The 25,630-nt window shown below is 30.5% G+C and overlaps 2 protein-coding genes across 7 annotated transcripts in view; one reads left to right on the plus strand and one right to left on the minus strand.

The window, feature by feature from the left end:
• Positions 1-13,130, plus strand: LOC109598485 (prolyl 4-hydroxylase subunit alpha-1). The gene is made up of 8 exons (XM_020014396.2): positions 1-158; positions 7,122-7,316; positions 8,670-8,821; positions 11,026-11,768; positions 11,817-12,041; positions 12,185-12,250; positions 12,625-12,790; positions 12,851-13,130. The coding sequence occupies exons 2-8, from the start codon at positions 7,147-7,149 to the stop codon at positions 12,934-12,936; spliced, it is 1,608 nt and encodes a 535-aa protein (XP_019869955.2). The 5' UTR covers positions 1-158; positions 7,122-7,146; the 3' UTR covers positions 12,937-13,130.
• Positions 9,842-25,630, minus strand: part of LOC109598532 (J domain-containing protein) — a 21,396-nt gene continuing 5,607 nt past the window's right edge. The window contains exons 3-6 of one of the 6 annotated variants that reach the window (XR_007547624.1): positions 20,738-20,854; positions 16,280-16,465; positions 13,535-13,835; positions 9,842-9,951 (exon numbers count right to left, since the gene is read on the minus strand). Coding sequence is in view for 2 of the 6 variants with exons in the window: in XM_020014445.2 (XP_019870004.1) it covers positions 13,635-13,835; positions 16,280-16,465; positions 20,738-20,854 (504 nt within the window). In the remaining 4 variants the exon portion in view is untranslated. Of the gene's footprint in view, positions 9,952-13,197; positions 13,836-14,990; positions 16,466-20,737; positions 20,855-25,630 lie in introns of those variants that run through there. The other 5 variants (XR_007547626.1, XM_020014445.2, XR_007547625.1 and 2 more) reach the window with 5 other exon arrangements.

Below are 25,630 nucleotides of genomic sequence, written 5' to 3' on the forward strand. Positions count from 1 at the left end.
CATTCTGGAATACGGGCTGGTGGAAATAAATAACATGTGTGTTTTTAATTGGTCCGGGCTCAGTTTATGTCAGTCGTGTCGGTTGCCGGTCGGAGAACAGTGACTTGGTGGGCCGAAACATACCATTTTGGGAGGCGCTAAATTATTTTGTCAGTGTGGTAAGTGGATTTTGGGTATCCGATTAGGGTTGGTAACCGAGGGGGTGCGCGGTTAATGACGATCCTTCGCCGTTTTCGCCCGTTCGAAAACTGCCGGGTGAATTTTTTCGGACGTGGAAATTTTCTGAGATCGTTTAATATTTAATTGAAATTTCATGTGTGTGTGGTGATTGGTTTTCTCATACCGTTTTTATGAATGACATGATCCCAGTTCTAAATTTAGACCGTTCGTATAAATTATTTAGAATATTTGAGGGCTTATCAATATGTCTTAGTTATTGCGGAGATAGCGTGAACTCTGTAATACATTTGTTTCCTCATGTGTTGATAGTACATTGTTTTATTATATACAAGCATACTTTAATTTTAACTGGCATTAATCTAAATAAATACGGTCAGCTTAATAATAATTATTGCATGTATGCTGTTGCTTAATTTTTAATAGGACTGATTTAACTCATCAGTTGGTGAGTTGCTGTTAGATTAAAGAGCGACATAATAATTTTATTATTGTGCGTTCAATATATTATTTTTAAATTAAAATATAAAAGCAATTATTTAATTATGTGACTGATTTTATTCATTGGTCTGCACAATTAAATCTATTATTGAACATACAATAGAAGTTTTTAATGAATTTTGCATTTACTTATAATAAAATTATTTAATTGGTGACAATTTATAGAAATTACTTAACAACTATGTATAGATATAAGCAAGTTGAAATATTACATTAATGAAATTTAATATTAAAACATACTATTTGCCTTTTAATAATAAAAACATTCAAGTAACTCGTTAAATATTCATTGCAAAATTTTATCTACAATTTGAAATCAATTGTTTATCTTGAAGATAGAGATTTATTTAATAATTTATAGGGTTATCAAAATTTGTATCCATTGCCATTATCTTTAATACTTTGTTGGAAGTATAATTTTCTATAAATTTAAGCATAAAAAATTGTCATAATAAATTTCGTCTAATTCTAATTAGCATTTTATATATTTTTTGTTCATTTATTATTATTCAATTTTGAATTGGGAGATTTCTTACGCATTTTTTAAATTCTGGAATCTCACATTCACTGTTGATTAGAGAAATAGCACACATTACTATCTTAATTACTAATTAAATGTTATAAAAATATTTTATATTTTATTCAAAAAAATTACACATCAAAATTTAATGCTTTTTGGTGTGTTAAATCTCAACATTTCTATCTTTTAATCACGTTTGAACAACTTTGGATGCATGCTTCGTCCCATTATCATGCTTAAAATCCATGTAATTGGTAAATTATCGTTGGTAAATGGTTTCATTATATCTTTATATACGAAACTGTCCATTTTACTATTCATTTTTTGAAATAGTCTTCTACCATGCCAAGAAAAGGAACCCCAAACCTGGGATCCAAACTTTTATTGGGGGACGATAAATATATATTTAATTGCCTGATGTTGTCCTATTGAACATGGATTTATCACCTCAAAGTACTCCACCAAAATTGTGGCAGGATAATTAATACATTTTTATGAAAATTTGTTCTAATTTTTTATTTATCTAGAGAACAAGAAAGGATCTCGTTTACTCATTTTTTCTATTTGTTTGTCAATAAAAGCAATTGTTTTTTGTTAGGATATTTTCTTATAGTAATTTCAATTTTGTGTGTTGTATATTTGTTAACAAGCGTTATAAAGCATTTTTCAGAAGCATCATAGGTCTCTAGAGATATCTGCAATATTTACACCTTCATATTAATTATTTTCCTCTTCTCTAGAGAGCAATGTTTCTTTCATCCCATTAAAAGTGAATTAATTTCATAAAATAATAATAATTGCTCAAAGAATAAATGCTAACTATTAATAGTATTTCTTTGTCCAACCAAATCAAATTAATATATACGTTTAAAATAATATCTCCGACATTTATAAGATGTCAAAAAGCAAAATACAGAATATTAAAATATATTTTTTATACTGACTGGACAAAATTTGAATTAAATTTATGAAATATTTTATAAAATGTTTAATATTAAATATTCTGTTAATTTATCTGGCCACCACCAAAAAAATATCTATACCATGTTCTACCCCCAAAATCAATAGTTTGTGAATTATTAATTTATTTCTAAATATTTTAAAAGATTGATGGTATAACTAAAATGTCAGTAAATAACCAATTTTGTTGGTGAAAAGTTCATTTTTGATATACGTTAATCAAAGATCATCCTATAAGGAACCTTTATTGGTACACCCAAATCTTATACAGAGTTTTTGTTATTTACATTTAATTTTGAGAAATTATTGATCTAACTAAAATATCTAGAAAGTAACCAATTTAGATGCGGAAAAGTTTATTTTTGACGCACACGTTAATCAAGGATCATTCTATAAGGAACCATAATTAGTACTCCCAAATCTTATACAGTGTGTTCGTTATTTACGTTTAATTTTGTACACCTTAAAACGTCAATAACTTTGATATTTTCAATAAAACATTATGTATATTTTTGGATTTTTAAATTTTACATTTAATTACAAATAAAGTGAGTATACCATGTAATATATCTAAATCAAAAGATATTGAGATTTTTTTTTCGAAAATTTTGACAGACTGGTGGTCCAACTAATCAAGGATCATCCTATAAAGAACCATAATTAGTACTCCTAAATTTTGTATAGGGTGTTCATTATTTACATTTAAATTAGTACTTCAATAACTTAGTCATTTTCAATAAAGCATTCTGTATATTTTTGGATATTTAAATTATACATGTAATTCAATTACAGTCTGATTATTGATCATGGAAAGTTCATTTTTGGCATCCACGTTAACCAAGAATTAGTTTTTCATATATGTTTTTACTTATATATTGTTATTCAATATTGAATTGGTGAATTTGTTACGCATTTCTTAAATTTATTGCAATATACTTTCTGTAAGGTGTTTTGAAAGTAAGAAGTTATTTTAACACAGATAAATATTATTATTTTCTCAGAATTTTCTCTTTTGCAAATACGGTGACTATTGACCTGTATTCTAAATTAACTACAAAACAACGGAAATAATAACAGAAAGTATAATTTATAATTAAATTACAATACATCACAATTAATAACAAATAATTTTAACAATTAGAGTAACGGACTAACTAACAGGCAGTCAGTTCAAAACTCCTCACGTTACTGTTCTTCTTACAATCTTCTGAAAAACTTATTATCAACGTTAACGCAACATGTAAAATATTTAACTTTTACTGATCAATAAAACGGTAAACAGAATTGCTAATGCACATAAAATCGAAAGTATTTCAATTTTGACAGTGTTGCAATTAAAATCCTCCATAAACATACTGTAACAATGTCACAAGTGAATTCTGTGAGAGGAATTTGCAATGCAAAATGTTTACGGCTCCGGTGTAATATCGTCGTTAAAATTTAACCATTTTTAAATATAACTTTGTTACTAATATGAAGCAAACGTCCCATAATAATGATACACTTGCATAAGGATTATTAAGTCAGAATCGTGAATATTTTAGCAATTTTTCAAAATCACAACACATTTCTTAAGCTAAAGTAGGTTTCTCTACGGTTATTTACTATAACTATTGTGTTATTTCGAAAACAAATACAATTCCCATAAATGTATTTCCTGAAATCCATGCTTATTGTTTTTTTTAATTATTGTTTTCGTAATATTTTATGCCTTATATTTATCTAAAAATGATGCTACCCGTCCGGAAACTTTGTCACGGAAAAGACTTGGATCAATAAGCTCTTGAGCAAACTGCTCAGCTGTAATAAATGTGAAGATTAAGTTATACAACAGCAAACATTTATCCAAGGCGAAAGAACAAACATTTTAACACAAGAAGTTCACTTGAGATCGTAGATATTTTGTGAGACGTTTATTGTACGCCTTAAACAGTCCTGAAACTGACACGTATTAAAGTAATTAGAAAATTTGTAGTAGACAAAACGATTCGATCAAAATGTAGGCCTGCACACATGTTAAAACGCTTACAAATTATTTCCAGAATGCACCCGAGTCTGTTTACAAACGGTGCACCGGTTTCTATTACACAAACGTCGTAAGCACAATTTTTGGAGAAGACATTGCCGACATAACATCGGTCACGTACGTTCGAAATTATTTAATCGACCACACATACACAACTTTATCTGCATAAAACGACCTCGAGTGAGTTCACACATTGTAAGCGTTAAATGTAGGCAGAGAGGATGCATGCAGTTTCCCTTTCGGAATCATAAACAAAGCGTCTCACATGTAACCTTTAAGGATTGTAATTATATAATTGCCGCTTAGTAAATACAAAAGCTTAAGGTCACAGAAAAATTCGTCGATTGTATCGGAACGGCGAAAGCTTGAATCTCAAGTATTTTCAATGATATCATCAATCGTGACATATTGAACAGATGGATCTATGAACATACACTGCGGATTGTACGCTACGTATACAAGGCGATTTACTAGAAGGTTGTGAAGTAATAAAGAAAGACTGAATTGAAATTATTGTAGCTTGACTTAAACTACTTTTTTCATTTATTTTCAACAAATCTGAGGCATTAACTTTATTATTTTCAGTGTTACACCTCGTATATAGAATTCTACATGTAATGGCAAATAAAATGGTTATACCATCCCCTATACCTAAACCCAATTGTTTTTGAGTTATTAAATTTTTTCTTTTTTCAAAAATTTTGGACATTGGTAGTCCAAGTGAAATGTCTATAATGTCACCAATTTTGATGCTGCAAAGATCATTTTTGACGTACACGTTAATCAAAGAAGGAACCATTATTGGTACTCCCAAATCTTATACAGAGTGTTTGTTTTTTACATTTAATTTTGAGAAATTAATGATTCAACTAAAATGTCGGGGAAGCCACCAATTAAGACGCTGGAAAGTTTATTTTTGATGTACACTTTAATCAAGGAACCATAATTAGTACTCCCAAATCTTTTACAGTGTGTTCGTTATTTACGTTTAATTTTAACGTCAGTAACATTGTTATTTTCAATAAAACGTTATGTATATTTTTAGATTTTTTAATTTTACATGTAATTACAAATAAAATGCCTATACCATATCATATATCTAAACCCAATAGTTTTCGAGTTATTATTATTTTTTAAATTTTAACTGATTAATGAACCAACAAAAATGTCTGAAAAGCCACGAATTTTAATGATGGAAAGGTCATCTTTGACGTACACGTTAATCAAAGACCATCCTATATGGAACCATTATTGATACCCCCAAATATTATACAGAGTGTTTGTTATTTACGATTAATTTTAACAAATTAATGATCCAACTAAAATGTCTGTAAAGCCACCCATTTTGATGCTGGACAGTTTATTTTTGACGTACACCTTAATCAAGGATCATCCTATAAGGAACCATAATTAGTACTCCCAAATCTTATAATTTACGTTTAATTTTGTACATCTTAAAACGTCAATAACTGTTATTTTCAATAAAATGTTATGTATATTTTTTGATTTTTAAATTCTACATTTAATTACAAATAAAATGAGTATACCATATAATATATCTAAACCTAATAGTATTTGAGTTATTAATTTTTTTTGTATTTCAAAAATTTTTACAGATTGGTGGTCCAACTAAAATGTCTGTACAGTCACCAATTTTAATGCTGGAAAGGTCAATTTTGACGTACGCGTTAATCAAAGACCATCCTATAAGGAACTATTATTGGTACTCCCAAATATTATACAGTGTGTTCGTTATTTACGTTTAATTTTGAGCATCTTGAATCTTCAAATATTTGATATTTTCAAAGAAACACCAGTTAAGTTTTAGTAAAATTATATTGAATATTAAGAAACTCAGCGATTGGTGTAAGTATTGCCTATATATAATATGAATATTAACATATTTTTGGCAAAAATAATTCTCATTTTTATTATTATATTTGCATTTTTGCTAAAATCTCTGTTAATATTCATTTTATGTAAAGGAATCATAAACCAATCGTAAGATTTTTTAATTTTCAATTTAATTATGCTTAAATATACATGGTGTTCCACTGAAAATAACATTGATATTGATATTTTATGATGCACAAAGTAAAACGTAAATAACGATCACCTTGTACAGAATTTGAGACTACTAATTATGGTTTCTTATTGGATGGTTCTTGGTTAACGTGTGTGCAAAAAATGAACTTCCCAGCATTAAAATTTGTGGCTTTCAGGCATTTTAGATGGACCACCAATCTGTCGCAGGCCATTTTAATCATTTTTAATAAGTTGATGTCACTTCCAACGAAACCAAAAATGAAATTCTATTCAAAATGAATTAGAAAAGCAGTCAAATTATAATTGCTATAAAAAATTAAAATTCCTTTATTCATTCTATATAAACTTCTGATGAATATGTTAGTTAGGTGAATCACCCTCTATAAAAAACGTCCATTTTGTCTGGTTTTTCAAAAATTAACCTTCATAGTCTGTCCACTCGACTACATAATAAGTTTTTATCCACTTTAATCGAAACTATTGTATTTGAGCATTTCAACAGTCGATGAACAATTCGTTTCCGTTAATGCACATAGGTTTGCTACGCCGACCGTAAATGATTCCCATTAGTTTAATCGTCATTAACATCATTGATTGGCACAACATTTTTAAATATATGAAAACATTTAAAAGGCAATTGCAATCGTTCATTTAAACACAAAATTGAGCCATCGTTGTTACTTCACAGACTTCTGGAAACAAAAGCCAATTTATTAAAATTTATCTTGTGCATTACCTTCGAAATCTATTGTAAAATTAGGCTATTAAGAACCATTGTTCTATAATTCCTAGATTATTATCCAGATAATCTAAATGCTCAATGTCTTCCACCAATTAATGCATCTAATGGGCCAATTACACACTGCTAACAAAGTACAACGTATTTTTCAGATAGAGGACAAAGCAACCATCCAGCATGTATGCATGGCATGTAATAACGTTGGTGTTATTATCAAAATACGCTTCTGGTGAAGTGTTCACCGCATTGGCTGACTTGGAGGATTTGTTGCACACCGAAGGTCTCCTTATTAACACGTTGCAGAACTACATCCAGGCGGAGGAACAAAAAGTCGACTTACTGAAAAGGTAAATAACTCAACTTTGTATTACATTCATTCATTGTTACATTTTAGCATTATCACGCCTTATATCCCGGATGCTGCAAAATGATACTAAATGTGATTACCTAATAAACAATTCCACACAATAAATATTGATAAACGAAATAATTACAAATGAAGATTTAAAACCGGATATTTTATAAATAAACGACTACTCATGGCAAATAAAACCGTGAACAATCTAAACAAATAGGAAACCGCATGTGTTATTTCAAAATTTATCAGTTTAAATTAATAATTTTAATTATTAATAATAATTTATGGATGCGTCAATATTAGTTTAACCCAGTTAATTAGAAAAACCAATTGTCCTAACAGAATCCCTTATCGCTTTATATAATTAAATGGAAAGTTGGTCTAAAAACACAACTGATGTACTTCAGCGGTGACAACGTCTTTCCTCGGATTAAACAAGACACGCACGAAACAAAAATCACGAGTATTCCACTTGAACAATGAACACGCTGCACGTTTCGCAAAATGTTCCTCGCGATTTATGTTAAACAACAAGAATAAATACTCCTAGGTATTTATTGCCATCCTCCATTTAACGTATGATCCTTTGTATTTTAAAATAAATGCCCGAATCGATTCGCGTTGCATAATATCCATATAAATATATCGTAAACGTTTTATGTACGGTATAAGATTCTTCAGTAAAATCCGGAATTTTATTTTGTTTTATGCGTCGTATTTTATTGTTGGACGTTCGCATTTTCTGTTACGAAACGAGGTTTATACGGAAAAGTTGCTGGAATGGTAAAACAAAATTTTGCTTATTTCATAACACATAATTATGATTATAATTGGTTCAACAAAATGAAGCATCAGCTTATTTACTGGGTTCAAATGAATATATGTTTGAAAATATATTTTTAATGATGGTATTTCTATTAATTATTATTTATGTATATTTTATGAGGTGTCTTCCAATAAAACTTGCAAAAATCATGTTAATAATAACTTTTACAACATTATTAAAAAGGTAATAAAACTCTAAAAAGGCATTTTTATTAAATTTCGAAAAGGAACATAGAAACATGTTTAATAAGATTATTAATTGATACATTTTTATGAGATGTTTTCTAATACAATGGCTTCGAAGTGTAAATTGTCATAAAATAAACAAATGTTTTTTAATACTTATAATAAAAAACATATTATCTATATTATATAACGCAGAATATAGTTATTTCGTTACATAAATGATTTGTTGTCGTAAGGCTTCAACTAAAAATTTAATTTGCCGGCCGGAAATAAGTCGATTTCATTTTATGAACAAACTGTTCCTTATAATTTTATTCGTTCCCTTTTTCAGATATGTAAAATTATACCAAGAGCAGCACAATAGAGCCGAGGAAGATGTGCAACTGTACATCTCCAACCCGATCAATGCCTACACACTGGTGAAAAGGTTAACAACGGATTGGCAGCAAGTAGAATCTTTAATGACGACCGACATTAGCAAAGGTAATGTTGAAGAAGATGCCGCACACCTAACATCACCTTGATATTTCTCTCCGAAACTGTAATTCAAGCACGTTACCTATTGTGCAACAGCCGTCCTGTAAATACTGCAATCCACACAAAATGTCACTTATGGTGTCACTGTTACCTAAGAGAATCCTTGTTGGGTTATTATTTAGAAGTTAAATATATCGATAATTACTATTTAATGAGTGATTTCGTACTAAATTTTGTAATATGTGTTTATTCGTATTTAATGGCTCGCTTATTTCATAAATTTTTGCTAATTACAACTTAATTGTAATTACTAGGACGCTAAGATGGAAGTTATCCGAAACTTACAACGTCGTAATGTCCAAAATAAGAAAAGAACACAGCGGAACCGCTATTTGTGTAGAACACACTTTGTTATTCCGGTCTGTTTTCCTAGAGTTGTTTTAATAGCTAGTCTGCATTGCTGTGTTTTCCTTCGTTTTTCTCTCAAACAATGCGGGAATGTAGGAATTAGAACTGTTCAGTTGCAGATGTGCCAGATTTTTATCAATAATTCTATTAGTACTTAGTTTGTTCTAGTTTAACAGTCGTAAATTCACAAGTTTCTTAGATCGATTTTATGGTGATATTCAATATTACCTCTTAAAAGTTTCTCTCATTTCCACTACGCTAAATTTTCGCACAAAAAGCAACTTTAGTTTATAGTTTTGTCATAAATTTCATCAATAACTTTACCAGCACTCTGTGATCAATTTAGAAGTTTCTTAAATCTATTGTATAGTGACACTATTACGTCTTGGTTGGCTTCAATCAATAACTATTCTTAAATTACCTCCCAAAAGACATAAGATTTTAGTAAAAGGCATTTAAAATGATATTAATTTATTGTGGACAGTCAATATTAATTACACCATACACTACTGTTTGATATTTCGTGAGGTTAAATAGATACTACATTTCATAATACAATTTGAATAATATTAAAATAATATCAGCAAATCCTCATCCAACTAAATAACACACACAAAAAGAGATACACAATAACCAAAAGAAACATTTGAAGAATCTAAAATATTTTGATTTGATTGATTGAGGATTGTATTTACTGGATTCATAAACATCCAAGACCAACATAATACCTTTCTAAGCCACAACCAAGCTGGAGATGCTACAGAAAAACTACAGAATTGTCTCGGACTCGTATACAGATACAATAAATGTAACGCCAGATAGATTTGTTTATAGAATCTTGTTGGTTTTCGCCTCAATGTCTGAGAGAATAGACGGCTCCTTGGCGCGAGTTTTCATCTGCAGGTTAGCTCCACCTTCCGAGGCTCGTCTGTAAGATGCCGGCAATCCACCGGTTGTTAAACTCGATGGGCCAGATCCACATTTTTCCACGTTTATTTCCTTTAACTTGGGAGATTTCGGAAGCAAAATCTAGAATTGTTCATACATTGAGTATTAAATAATTTAGGAAGATGGAGATTGATATGACAATGAAGGCAATGAATTCACACACACCAGGAATTCTAATCAATTATATTATGTACCAATGGTAAAACTAGTAATGGTTAATTGTAGGAGCTATTTACAAACAATGGTTTATAGATCTGACAAAAGTAAACACAAATTATTAATACTTATACAATTATCATACATTTTATCATGAAATTGAAATAATTTAAATTATTACAAAACAATAGAAAATATAATAAATGGTAATGTGATATAAGGTAGAAAAAGCGTTTGACCCGTCTGAATTAAGAGAAAGACATCATGCATGACAGAGACAGTAGAAGTCTGTAGTAGTGGGGGATTCAGATGAATCAAACTCTATTCGTTCTTTATAATAAAATTACGAAATTAGAACTTTTTTTAGCTGATCACTTTACATCTATTAATTTGTTTTCATTTCAAAATTAAAAAATTTTACAATATAATAATAATATAATTCCCACAAATTGGAGCTGCACTTTACCTGCACTCTGTGATCAATTTAGAAGTTTCTTAAACTGATTGTACAGTGACATTATTACGTCTTGGTTGGCTTCCAATAACTTCAATCAATAACTAGTCTTAAATTACCGCCCAAAGGACATAAACATCAATGTGCCCAATTAATATCCAAGTCGTAAATCTTAACAAACTAATTACTCTAATATTAAAGTTTCACATTTGATCTAACTCCTGTTTAACTTTGCTTATTCCAGACTTCCTAAATAACATAACTTTATACAAAGAAACAATGAAATTCCCTACTGATGAGGACCTAAACGGAGCCGCAGTAGCTTTAACAAGGCTCCAGGATACCTACCGGCTTGACACGTCATCGTTGGCTAGGGGTGAATTGAACGGAGTGAAATATAGTGCTGAATTAAGCGCGGCCGATTGCTTCGAACTGGGTCGCCAGTCCTACAACAATGGGGATTATTATCACACCCAATTGTGGATGCGAGAAGCGGACGCCAGACTGAAACGGGAAGCTAACGTCACAGTGGACAAGAGCGATATATTAGAGTACCTGGCGTTCTCCACCTACAAACAGGGTAACATCCACTTGGCTCTGGATCTCACAAACAAACTGCTCGAGATCTTGCCCAGCCATTCGAGAGCTCTGGGCAATAAGGTTTACTACGAGGAGGAGCTGCAGAAATCGTCGGAATACAAACGTAAAGGGGACGACGAATCGGAAGCGGTGCCGGCAGTGGAAGTGCCAATCGTTCCCGACACCTACAGTAGGGAGCACTACGAACAACTGTGCAGAGGAGAGGTTTCCCTACCGCCGGAGACCGTGGCCAAATTGAAATGCAGATATGTGCACCACAACAAGCCTTTCCTGAGGATTGCTCCTTTCAAAGTTGAGGAGGCTTTCCTGGGACCCAATTTGTACATATTCCATGACGTTATGTCCGACAACGAGATCGAAACAGTCAAAAGATTGGCACATCCTAGAGTAAGTTATTCAGTCTAGTTTTGATCAAGTTTAATTTGTTGTTTATAGTTCAGAAGGGCGACAGTCCAAAACTCCCAGACTGGAGAATTGGAAATCGCACAGTACAGGATCAGCAAGTCCGCCTGGCTGAAGGAACATGAACACAAATACATTGCTGATATTGCTCAAAGGGTGGAGGACATGACAGGTCTGACCATGGAGACTGCTGAAGAGTTGCAAGTGGTTAATTATGGAATTGGCGGACATTATGAACCACACTTTGATTTCGCTAGGGTATTAATATTTATATATAATGCAATTTGTACTTACCTGTCACTTGACATATTTAATAGTTTAAAAATTAAAACTAGTCCATAGTGTTTTAATATTTTATTTTACACATTTAATACATTATTTATCTTGAAATTACATTTCAGAAGGACGAAAAAAATGCTTTTAAGAGTTTGGGCACAGGAAACCGCATCGCTACTGTACTATTTTACGTGAGTCTTCAAATTTCATCTTTAATGTCTCCATGTTTCTATTACACGTCCAATAATTTTGAACAACAAGTCCTTTATATTTCGAATCACCTTCAGAGTAATGTAAACACCAAGGGTTACCTTAATGGTATCCCATATTTCGTACAACATTGTTGAGCAGTTTCTGTACTGTCTGCAAATAAGATTTGACTTGACTAAAATTGACAATTTAAATTTGACAGTTTTTTTTTTTAATTTCAATTAAATTTTTGTTATTGTTAGAACTTTTTCTAGCTGATCATTTTACATCTATTATTTGTTTTTATTTCAAAATTAAAAAATTCTACAGTATTAATATTATAAAAAAATAATTTAATTAAACAATGAAATTTTAGATGAGTGATGTAGCACAAGGTGGCGCCACTGTGTTCCCTCAAATTGGAGCAGCTCTTTGGCCCAAAAAAGGTACTGCTGCTTTCTGGTACAACTTGTTCCCAAGCGGAGACGGTGACAGATTGACTAGACATGCTGCTTGTCCAGTTTTGGCTGGTTCAAAATGGGGTAATAATATTAATTCATTAATTATTATGGAAAATATTTTATTAATTTGTTTCGTTTTAGTGTCTAATAAATGGATACATGAGAGAGGTCAGGAATTTTTGAGACCGTGCACGTTGGAAAGACCACCACCAGATTTGACTGCCTAACTGCAGTGATTTTAAGTTAATAACCAAGACTGTTCCTATTACTATACGAATGTAAATACATCGACCCACCCGTATTGAGTTGACGTTGAGTGAATGAATTTTATATTTTGTTTTAGGCAATGTTGTACAAACGCTATAGTATATAATATCTAAAGATACCCATGTAAATGTAATTTATAAATAGATTTATGTAATATTGTTGTTTCATTATTGATGTCTATATAACTAGAAGTTCATGTCTGATGATTTTAGTAAAAGACGTTTAAAATGATATTAATTTATTGTGGACAGTCTATATTAATTACACCATACACTATTGTTTGATATTTCATGAGGTTAAATAGATACTACATTTGATAATACAATTTGAATAATATTAAAATAATTTCAGAAGATCCTCATCCAACTAAATAACCACCAATGATGTTTTAAATACATGGTCCCAACTTTAATAAATTTTTTTCTTGGATTACTGTCCCTCACACACAAACAGAGATACACAATAACCAAAAGAAACATTTGTAGAGTCATAATATTTTGATTTGATTGATTGAGGATTGTATTTACTGGATTTATAAAAATCCAAGACCAACAATACTTTTCTAAGCCACAGCCAAGCTGGAGATGCGCTTAAAAAACTACATAATTGTCTCGGACTCGTATACAGATACAATAAATGTAACACCAGATAGATTTGTTTATAGAATCTTATTGATTTTCGCCTCAATGTCTGAGAGAATAGACGGCTCCTTGGCACGAGTTTTCATCTGTAGGTTAGCTCCACCTTCCGAGGCTCGTCTGTAAGATGCCGGCAATCCACCGGTTGTCAAACTCGATGGGCCAGATCCACCTTTTTCCACGTTTTTCTCCTTTAACTTGGGAGATTTCGGAAGCAAAATCTAGAATTGTTCATACGCCTTTTAACATTGAGTATTTAATAATTTAGGAAAATGGAGATCGACATGAGAATGAAGGCAGTGGATTCACACACATGCCAGGAATTCTCATCAAGTAGATTATGTTCCAATGGTAAAACTAGTGATGGTTAATCATAGGAACTATTTACAAACAATGGTTTATAGAGCTGACAAAAGTAAACACAAATTATTAATACTTTTTTACAATTATCATGAAATTGAAATAATTTAAATTAATACAAAACAATATAAAATATAATAAATGGTGGTGTGGTATGCAGTAGGAAAAGCGTTCGACCCGTCTGAATTTAAAGAAAGACATCATGCATGACAGAGACAATAGAAGTCTGTCCCATAGTGGGAGACTTACTGTCTCTATTGTAAATTATGTCTCTTTCAGGATTCAGATAGATCAAACTTTTTTCGTACTGTATAATAGAATAAGAAAATAAGCGAAAGAGTCGAAGTATTTCAGTGTCATTACATTCAAGTGAAAAAGGTTTATACATGCAGCAATGGAGCAAACAGAACATGCTTAAATTATTTACATTGTAAAATAGCTCAAAATCCAATTTCAACTGAGTGGGATATGAATTATAGTTTACAAGGAATATAAGTGTTTATTCAAGAGTTTCAAGGGTTGCGTGCAGAACAGTATTTTAACCATTTAAAATTTAATTTTTAAGTAACCTACCTTAAATGGTTTACATAAGAATTAAGGAAATTTAACATTTAGGTTGTTAGAAGTGAAAACAAAGAGAGAACAAGTTTTACAAGAGACTACTTAATATCTTCCACAGTCATTGTATTACAGTCTAAGTAGAGAAACCCGGATTTCATAAACCTGGGGAAATCGTATTGTATATTTGGGTCATAAAGGAAGTCAAAGAACAATTTTAAGCGGCGGAAAATATTAAATCCGATTATTCAATCTTTTTGAAGTTACGTGAAGTGGAATAATCATTAAATTAAGTTGTCAGCCAAAGTAACATGTTCATTTTATTGCTTTTAAATGAAGGAAAATGAATAGTGAAAAAGAGCAATTAGTTAAATAAAATCTATGCTACTTTTTTTTACTAATCTAAACGCTGAATTAAATCTAAACTATAAAGGATTCTATTAAAAATAAAAACTATCTGTATAACATATAGATTTATTATCTTCAAACATTTATAAATATGTATATTCATGTAGTTATAACAGTAGGTAAAATTATTGTATAATACATTTATATAACATATATCAAAATATGTGTGTATAGGGTAGTGGACTTGTGCATTTACCCTGGTAGGACAGTTAATGCGAAAACAAGGAGTCTACAAAATTTGCACCCAAACCGAAAATTTTAAGAATTTTAACATTCATCCGATTCAACATTGTTAAAATCTTCAGCTACAGGGGCAGCATACAACATATCAGGCAAGAAAGGGTAACCGTGCTATGAAGGTTTGGTCATTTCAATATCTGAACATACAGTTAGATACATATATTATCCAGGGATGAAGAGATCTAAAATCCATCAGTGTTCAGATGGATTTAAGGTCTAAAAGTTAATTATTTTGCTAAGTTGCAATAGCATATAATAATATATTTACAGAATGCAAACCTAGGAATGATAACTGCTCAGACTTCTCGTGAACAAACATAAATTCCAACACAATACTTAAAAATTGTAATACCCTGTAAAATGCAAATTTTTGAATTGTAAATACAAATTTATTAAGACAATTGCTTAAACTTACACGTCAGCTGTGAAAGTATAGTTGTGGAGTTGCACGTCTCGACAATCAATCAATTCTGGTACCAATTAATTATTCAAAAGGTTCTGAAAATCAATTCACAACCACACAAAAGTGAAACATGCACTTCCTGAAATACACTTCAGCTGATTAATGTAGCCAATAAACCATTAATGAACTAATATCACATTTTTAAATGTATAAATAGAATGTTAGATATATGAAAATATATTCATTTGTTAAAATAATAAGAAAGATAGATTGTCTTTTGTTATAATTTACGTAAATTAGTGAGGACACTAAGTCGTTAGTTCCAAAAATTGAAATTTTGATATGTCATTGCAATTTGCAATACCATAGGTGGTCATTACAATAAAATTCGGAAGGAACGTCTCACATACCAAAAAGAAACAGGTGTGTGTGCTTGGAATATCCAATAAAAATTTTGCATTTGGCCGTGCGATCACTGTGAGATTCTAGGCCTTGTGAATTAAAAAATGATAATAAATAATATAGCCTGCGACACACTGTACTGAATTACAATCATTGTCCGACAAAACCGATCGGTTATTCCAAGCACCGACTAAAAAACGAACTAAAAACGGGGGAACCACATAAATACAAACACTCAACATCGAGATGATAGCGATCTGTTTAGATTTCGTAATTTCTGAACTTATTGACAACCTCGCTGGGTGCGTCCGATCCCCAGGCCGAGCCGGCTCCGCGTCCGCCCCAGTGCAGGTTGGCGCCGCCCTCGGACGCCCGGCGGTGGGCGGCTGAGACGCCGCTGGCGCCCAAGCTGGACGGGCCGGAGTTGCCGCCAGACTCCAACATGCGGTCCTTGGTTTTCGGTGTTGTCCAGTGCATAGACTAAAATAGAATTCGACGAGATTAATAAATTTAAGTGGATTCGAAGGGAACTTAATAAAGCGGAGAGTAATTAATCAAGTGGAAACGTTCATCAAGTCGTCCTCCAAGTCGAAACCGATGCATAATGAAAACGATTCGAGTGGGTAGATTACTGATGGATTATTGATGGAGTCGGGTGTTTGCATGTTGCACATGGACGAAATAATTCAAAGCAATTTTAATATGAACACATGATCAAAGGAATGGAACAATTCTTCTATGTATAAATAAAGGAACGGCTTATCCTTTAATACTTTTAATAAACGAATAAAGTAATTTTTTATATAAATTAAACAAAATTTCATCAACAACAGAAATTCTGAACTTCTAAGAAAACTAAACTCAGTTTCAAAAGTATTGCACCACCCTGTAAATCATGAATTAACTTTTTTAAATTTAATTCTGGCAGTATAACTTTAACTGTTTTGTATCAAACATATTAAGAGGCAGCAATAAATGCCAAGAATTTCATTCTGATCACAATTTTAATCAAAAACAAGTATTTAATAAAGTTCCAAAGTAATAAAAATGCCATTAACTAATGAAATTCTTATAAAAATATAATTTTCTTTATTGGGAAGGTTTGGCACATAAGCAAATTGCTCTTAGTTTAAACATTTGTCACAATACAGTCACGAGAACCATTCTTAGAGCTCAAAACGGACGTCCAAGGATGCAAATGCCAACCGAAATAAATACATAATGCAAATGTTTATGAGAAATAGGTTTTTAACTGTTGGAAGAAGAGAAGAATATCAAGGTTCAATTTGACTCAATGGTCAAAGGTTTTCGGATAAAAAAAGAATAGAAATGGAGCTACAGTGCACCGTGAGTGTGTCATACTTTGTGATGGAATAAAGTATGGAAGAAGAACTGCTTTGGAACATGTTCACAATGCCTGGACAAATTTCCATAGATCTTATGTTGCATTTCGTATTTATCGACGACAATGCTCTCCCACATCAAACCCCAGTGCTCTGGGAGAACTTGAAATTAATAGAATGGAGTGACCATCATTTTCCTCGGGTACGAATCCAATTGGGCATATATGGAATTGCTTATGCAGACTAATTTGACACCATTTAAATCCTCGCATGAGAAGAATATCCCTCAAGAATTTATTGATAATCTAATAAGAAACACACACAGGCGAATAAATGCAGGGGTGGAAATACGACATACAAAATTAAATTGTTTATTTATATTGCATTATTATCAATTTTAATAATAATGTTTGTTGATGAAGAAGCTATTCTGCTACAACTTAATAATTCTCTATTTTGATAAACCCTTTAGGGGTTCTTTACAGATGTGAAGTCTAATAATGGGTATAATATAATAACAAAAAATGTTAATTTTAAATTAAATTTATCGAGGTGCAAGATTTTTGAAATCAAATATCTTTTCTAGAATCTATATTCTCTTTAATGAGAATACATACTTTTTTAATATATATTAAATTGAATTGTATAAGAATGAATGATAATCATTTATATTCTCTTTAAAAAACACAACCTCCCTCACTTTTAATGTATTTTAAAATGTACCGTATAAAAATGAAAGACATAAATTTTTATTCTCTTTAATGAAAATTCTCCTATTTTTAATGTGTCTTAAAATATATTGTATAAAAATTACAAGAATTTATATACTTTTTAATGAGAACATAGATTCTTTTATTTTTAATACGTTTTAAAATATATTGTTTAAAAATGACTAACAAAAATTTATATTCTCTTTAATGAGATCACAAATACTTCTTTTTTTAATGCGTCTTAATTTGAATTGTATAAGAATAAATGATAAGGCATTTATATTATCTTTAAAACAAGACATAAATTTATATTTTTTAATGAAAATACAGATTCTCCTCTTTTTAATGTCTCTTAAAATATATTGTATAAAAATGACAAGAATTTATATACTCTTTAATGAGAACATAAATTCTCTCATTTTTAATGTGTTTTAAAATATATTGTATAAAAATGAATAACAAGAATTTATATTCTCTTTAATAAAAATACATATACATCTTTTTTTAATATCTCTTAAATAGAATTGTATAAGAATGAATGACAAGAATTTATATTCTCTTTAATGAAAAGACATTCTCACTTTTAATGTGTTCTAAAATGAACCATCTAAAAACAAAAGACAAATTTATATTATCTTTAATGAAAATACAGATTCTCCTATTTTTTATGTGTCTTAAAATATATTGTATAAAAATGACAAAAAGACTCTTTAACGAGAAAATAAATTCTCTCATTTTTAATGCGTCTTAAAATATATTGTATAAAAATTAATAACAAAAATGTGTATTCTCTTTAATGAGAACACAACTTCTCTCACATAAATTTATATTCTCTTTAATACAGATAATTCAAAAAAATAAAAAAAATTTAATATACTGACGGTTTATACAGGTTAAAATAAAAAATATTCAAAATATTTGAAAATCCATCTAATAAAGGAAATTCAAATTATCGACTTCAAAAGAGGCGCCGCGTAATAACTATTAATTGGCGAGAGTTTAATAACTTTGTGCTTTGCCAACCCTCGAGACAAAACAGCAACGTTTATATGGGTCCCGTTTCCAGCGAATCGTTATCTGAACGTGTCAACTGAGCATCGTGTAAACACAGTTTTGAGTTAGTTTGCAGATACTCTCGGTGACATCAATAAAACCATATTCAAAGGTGCTTTTAACCTACATTATTTTCCCTCGTGGCGAGGCACTATATCGATCCCATGGTTGGATAACTCTCGTGCAAGCTATGTACCGAGTGTGTGAGTTCTACCAGAATGAGTATTGTGCAAACAGAATGTATGCGCTATTATTATGTAATGTTATCTCCAGACTGGGAAACAATTGATGATTTTGTTCCTTTAATACAATGCCACGGTTTTGTTTTGTTTATTGTGATTACTGCATGTGCCTGAAGCTTTCGACACTTCTAACTCATAAGTTGAAAGTAAAACGATTAAAATCTGTGAGACAGATTCAGCAGTAATATATTGTATAAAAATGACAAGAATTTATATTCCCCTTAATGAAAAACTTAATATATTTTAAAATGTACCGCCTAAAAACGAAAGACATATTTATATTATCTTTAATGAAAATATAGATTCTCCTATTTTTAATGTGTCTTAAAATATATATGTATAAAAATGACAAGAATTTATTTACTATTTAATGAGAACATAGATTCTCCCATTTTTAATGCGTTTTAAAATATATATATATATATATATATATATATATATATATATATATATATATATATATATATATATATATATAATTTATTTCCCTTTTTAAGATGTCTTAAATTGAATTGTATAAAAATGAATGATAAGCATTTATATTCTCTTTAATGAGAACACAACTTCTCTCACTTTTAATGAGTTTTAAAATGTACCATTTAAAAACGAATGACATAAATTTGTAATCTCTTTAATGAAAATACAGATTCTCTCATTTTTAATGTGTTGTAAAATATATTGTATAAAAATGACAAAAATTTATATACTATATATATAATGAAAACATAAATCATCTCATGTATAATGCATTTTAAAATATATTGTATAAAAATGAATGACAAGAATTTATATTCTCTTTAATGAGAATACAACTTCTCTCATTTTTAATGTGTTTTCAAATGTACCAAATAAAAACGAAAGATATAAATTCATATTCTCTTTAATGGAAACACAGATCCTCCTATTTTTAATGTGTCTTAAAATATATTGTATAAAAATGACAAGAATTTATATTATATTCTTTAATGAGTATATGGTTCCCTCATTTTTAATGCCTGAAGCTTTCGACACTTCCAACTCATAAGATAGAAGTAAAACGATTAAACACAGTGAGCAGTAGGCAGATTCAGCAGTAAATTAAAAAAAATCACGATTACTCGAATTTTCCGTTTTTGGTTTCGTGTCACATAGAGACAATTTCGAATTTCATTTATGGCTAATGGAAACGCGTCATTGAAAATTCGAGCAAGGAACGTGCTTACTGCTAATAGCCGGAAAATGATCACTTTAAGTGCTAACGTGATCGTTAAAATGGGGCCCATTAAACTAGAATGAAACTTACTTTAACCGCTGTTAACATCCTTGGCCACATACAAACTTGTTAACTTTACGTAGTTTTTCCAATTTTAAACACGTTGCCACGCCCTGCGAAATTAATTACAATTTTAATTGATGCTAACGTACCTGTTGGACATGTTCCTTCATTCCTACCCATTGTTTGTAGCTCATGGCTATTCCACTGTTCCTCCACTTATCGTAGTTAGCCTTTTTCTCTGGATCGCATAGTATTTCTTTGGCCTCCTGTAAAAATATGGAAAAACGTTTATTCATGCCTCAATTAAGAAAAATACAATGGAAGGAAGTCTTATTTCCAAGCCTCGAAACAAAGCCAGAAAAGTTTATCATCGAGCTCCCCTGGCCCAATTACAAATTCATTTAAAGAACAATATAAAAACTTTTCCAATTATGAACAATTTTCAATTTTTTTTCGCCGCTTAATAGCACCAATTTAATTAAATCTCGGCTAATTAGCTACGACAGACAGCTGAAACCATTACCAAATTAATCAAAGCGGGATTTATTTTCTGAGCCATTATTCAAATTAATACCCGGCAACCTCCGACCTTTATTTCCCGTTATAATCATAAGTCGGCCTCTCTATTGTGATAACTTTGTTGTTTTCTGGTTTCTTTTCGGTTTCTGGTATTATGTAATTGGCTGCAGCAATATTGTGATAAGCGGGAACGTCGGATGTAATCTGATAAATTGCTCTTCCCAGTTCCTTTTTTATAATTTTATTTTGTTGGTATTTTATTAGAGAAATTCCACGATGATGTCAGCAGTAAATTTGAATGCAAAGGAAATAAGTTCGTTGTCTGTACGTTATTTGTTCAAGAATCGATTTTCCTTTGACAAAGTGCAGTCTTGCGTTTGTTCCAAGTGGACCTTTTGATTTAAAATAGGACTCTCGTCTACAGAGAGCAAACGGGCCTCCCATTGTTCTAAATTTGGAACTGCATCGTTGCGAATTATACAGTCACTTCTTGGCCTAATGAAAGGAACGTGTTATCGAAACAGAAAATTTAATTTACCACGATTTTTATGTTGAACATATTAAGATTTCCATGTCAAATTGATAAAGCACATAAGTCACAATTCGATAAACCGGCTCTGAAAGTGCAAACATTACCGACACTAAATTATTCAAATGGGGTGAAAACTTGATTATGCAAAGGAGCTGGTCTGATATGTGACTTTTTATTTTGTCGTACAGTTTGTGAGTTTCAGCGTGGTATAAAATGTGAATATGGAAGTAACCCGGTTAGTTAAATGGACACATTTCACTTTGACCCTTTCGATAAATTAATTTTCATGAAATACCCTTTTAGTTTTTAAACTAACTAATTTAATGCATAATTATATTAAATGGCAAAAATTTAATTAGACCTTTAATCAATGTAAAAGCAATTTTATAAAATATATATTTTAACTGTATATAAAACAGGTATCTGGTTCATTAGAGCATGTAAAATTGATTATACAATTTTTATGAAACTGAAATTTCATAAAATAATTGTGTATAGTTTCATAATTAAAATTTTGTTATGTCTGCAATGGAGTAATATTTGAAATACATTGGTGGCCAAAGAAATAGCACATTAAATCAATAATTATAATTGTAAAATGTTACTGAACAAATTTTGAAATAAATCCTTTTGTGAAATATTCTAAGCGTTTTTTTTAATTTTTGTCACACATCTTAAAAATGATGGCAATGTTACTTTACATTCACTTATTAGTCTGATTTGATTGACCTCAAAAATACCACATTGAAATATATTTATATTTTTTACCACTGTCGAACAATACTCTTAATAGTTAGAATTTATTCTCTCTCTGTCTCTTAATATTTATTTATAAATTATTTTATTAAATAACTTACTTTCATGTTCAAAAAACCAAGCCCTTTTATTGACATAAATTCCAGTAAAGAAATCATTAGTTTTAAAAAATAATATTCGAACAAGACTAAAATTTACTCAAAAATATATAAATTATCCTTCAGAATTTTGACTTCGTCTTCCTTTAAAGAAAAAATTGATCCCTACAAATACTACAATCATTTTGAAATATGGTGGAGGAAAAGTTATGGCTTGGGGTTCCTTGAAGTGGTATAGTACCATTACAAAAAATTATTAGTAATATCTTAAGAGATGTAATGGAACCACTTGCCAACGATAATTTTAATTACATCGAATTTTGTGCGTGATACTGACCCGAGATATGCGTCCAGAGTTGTTCATAATTATTTAAAACATCATGTTGAAATTCTGGATTGGTGAGCATAAAGTACGAATCTAAATCCAATTGGAACTTATGGAAGTTTCAATTGGAATACCAAAAACATCAAATTTAGATGAATTGTGGTTATCAATTAAAGAGCAGTAGAATTTAATTTTAAAAGATTGTTCGTTAAATAAATTTTTGATTTTTTTATTGTCCATTTTTGGAGTTGCTCCGACATTTTTGATTATAACTCAAGATCTAATTGAGTGATTTGTTTAAACAAGCATTCAAATTAAAGTTAAATGGATATGCTCCAATTTTCATTTATATAATTTTGAGATTGGTCCAGCAGTTCAGAAACCAGCGATTTTAATAAGTTAAACGATTTTTTAGATCAAAAATCGATACTTAAAACTCATTTATTATCCTGAGAGTAGTAGAAGATGAAAATCGAACAACAGATTATGAAGTTATGAATTTTATATTAGTCGATCTAAATTCAGGTTTTTGATGATTTTTTCATTTCTTCTGCCTTTTTCTCACTGGCATCTAAACTACTGGATGAATCTCAAAACTATATGAATGAAAGTCATATAATATTGATTAGTCTGGAATGCTTGTTTACCCAAATAGGTCAATTAGATGTCAAGTTATTCAAAGCAACTCCGGAAACTGACATTCCGGAAATCAATCAATAATTATAATTTTCGAAAATCATAATCTACAATAGATACATTTTTTTAAAATTTGTAAACTATGTTACATTATATATAATGTATATATAATGATTATAAAGAACAAAAAGTATCCAACAAAATAGTTGTGTATAAATTATTCATCAACACACAACACATTAGGTTTTTATGTTGTTTAAATATTTATTTAAATTAAGTCTCACGACAATTGTCAGCAATACAACATTTAAAATATTGTGACTTGGTGCACATGAATAGACTGTCTCTCAAAGTCAATAAGTGCATCGGTGTGCGTTGTTCCAGAAATTCGGCAATGTTTGAATTTCCTTACTTTATTCATGCTCAAGGGTATGTTTTTTGACTCCAAACTATCTGTATCAAAAGCATTTAAGACATAGCGACTCACATATAGAATTGAACGTGAATCCATTATCTGGTATTCCCACTATGTTATAATAGTCACATATTGATTGCATTTACACTGAGCTGTCAAAGGCTTTTGACAAAATTAACCATAACTTGTTGTAAAAACTTAATTCATTCTGTCTTTCACCTCAAGTCATTACACTCTTGGAATTCTACCTCAAAAAATATTTTTTCCAAGGCTTTTTTCCTCAAAGTATAATAGGTATTCTGGAGTACCATAAGGATCCAACCTCGCTGCTCCTCTTTTCAAACTCTCATTAATGACTTACTATCTAAGTTAAAGTATCCTGCACTCGCCTATGCTGATGATGTCAAAATTTACAATGGTGTCAAGGATTCCTGTGACAGATTTACTTCGGAATAATCTTGTGCGTATTTCGAATTGATGTAAAGTCAACAAACTATAATAGTACTGAATGTTAATAAATGTTATTTTATGTTCTTCTCCAGAAATATCCATTCTGTTACTGGGAACTACACAACTGGAAGTGTGAATATCAGGAAAGTAGAATCTTTTGAAAATTTAGGCATTACCTTCGATTTATCTTTTAGCTTCGTACAACACCTAGCAAATGTTTGCTGAGAAGTTGATAGAGAAAATCACGAATTATATCCTTCTTTCAATCTAGTGGATCTGAAGATTTGCTGATGTGGAAAGAAAAAATAAAACTAGAAGACCAAGAAAAACCAACAAGTTTCAGGATAATTTTATCCTACTTCAAAAAAGATCATTTTCTCAGTTCCAGCAAAATACAAGGTCTATTTGAGAGACAACTTGGAATTAATGTTTCTTCAAGTGTCGTAAGAGATAGATTACTACAAGGTCTTCATGCGAGAAGGCCACACAAAAAAACCAGAGTTGTATTTACCAGGTCCCTTTTACACTGGACTTTAAATGATTGGAAACGAGCGATCTGGAATGATGAGATCAAGTTTAATCTGGTTTGCAGTGATGGAATTTTATATGTAAGACGACCTTCATGAAAAGTTTAACTGAAAGTTTACCATACTCACTGTTAAACACGGCGACAGGTCGGTAATGGTATGAGGCTGAATTTCGGGATTTGGAATGGCTCCTCTACTTTGAATAGAGAGTATCATGGATCGTTTTATGTATAAAAAACTATTGAGGAACAACTTGGTACCGTATTCAGGTAAAAAATGTCAAAACATTATTTTCAACAAGATAATGACCCGAAGCACACTTCAAAATATTTAAAGCAGTGGCTTTTAAGGGAAAAAAATAATGTTATGAACTGGCCATGTAAATTTCCCTATCTAAACTACATTTAAAAGTTATGGGAGATAATGAATAACAAAATAAGACGCAAGGAGTACAGTAATCAGTAAGATATATTCACGGTTATTCATAATAATGGACATTTTACAATATGTTACTGTAGATTTAATGAAAATACTAACTAAAGAAATTATTTGTAGTAATCAAACTTTAATTAGCATAAGTTGCTTTACTTTTTGCCAACCCAAAACAAATAATCATCAGTAAAATTAAGAAATTTATTTCTTTTTATTGTTTAACTATGTAATTGTTAGTTAATTTTCAATATACATTTTTTTTTTGAAGATAATAACCAGGATAAAAAATATTTGAATGTAAAAAAGTTCCTCGAGTTTCTGCCAATACTGTATATTGAGGCAGTACCAGGAA

This window comes from Aethina tumida, chromosome 3 (genome assembly GCF_024364675.1).
Source record: "Aethina tumida isolate Nest 87 chromosome 3, icAetTumi1.1, whole genome shotgun sequence".
NCBI classification, from domain to species: Eukaryota; Metazoa; Arthropoda; class Insecta; order Coleoptera; family Nitidulidae; genus Aethina; species Aethina tumida.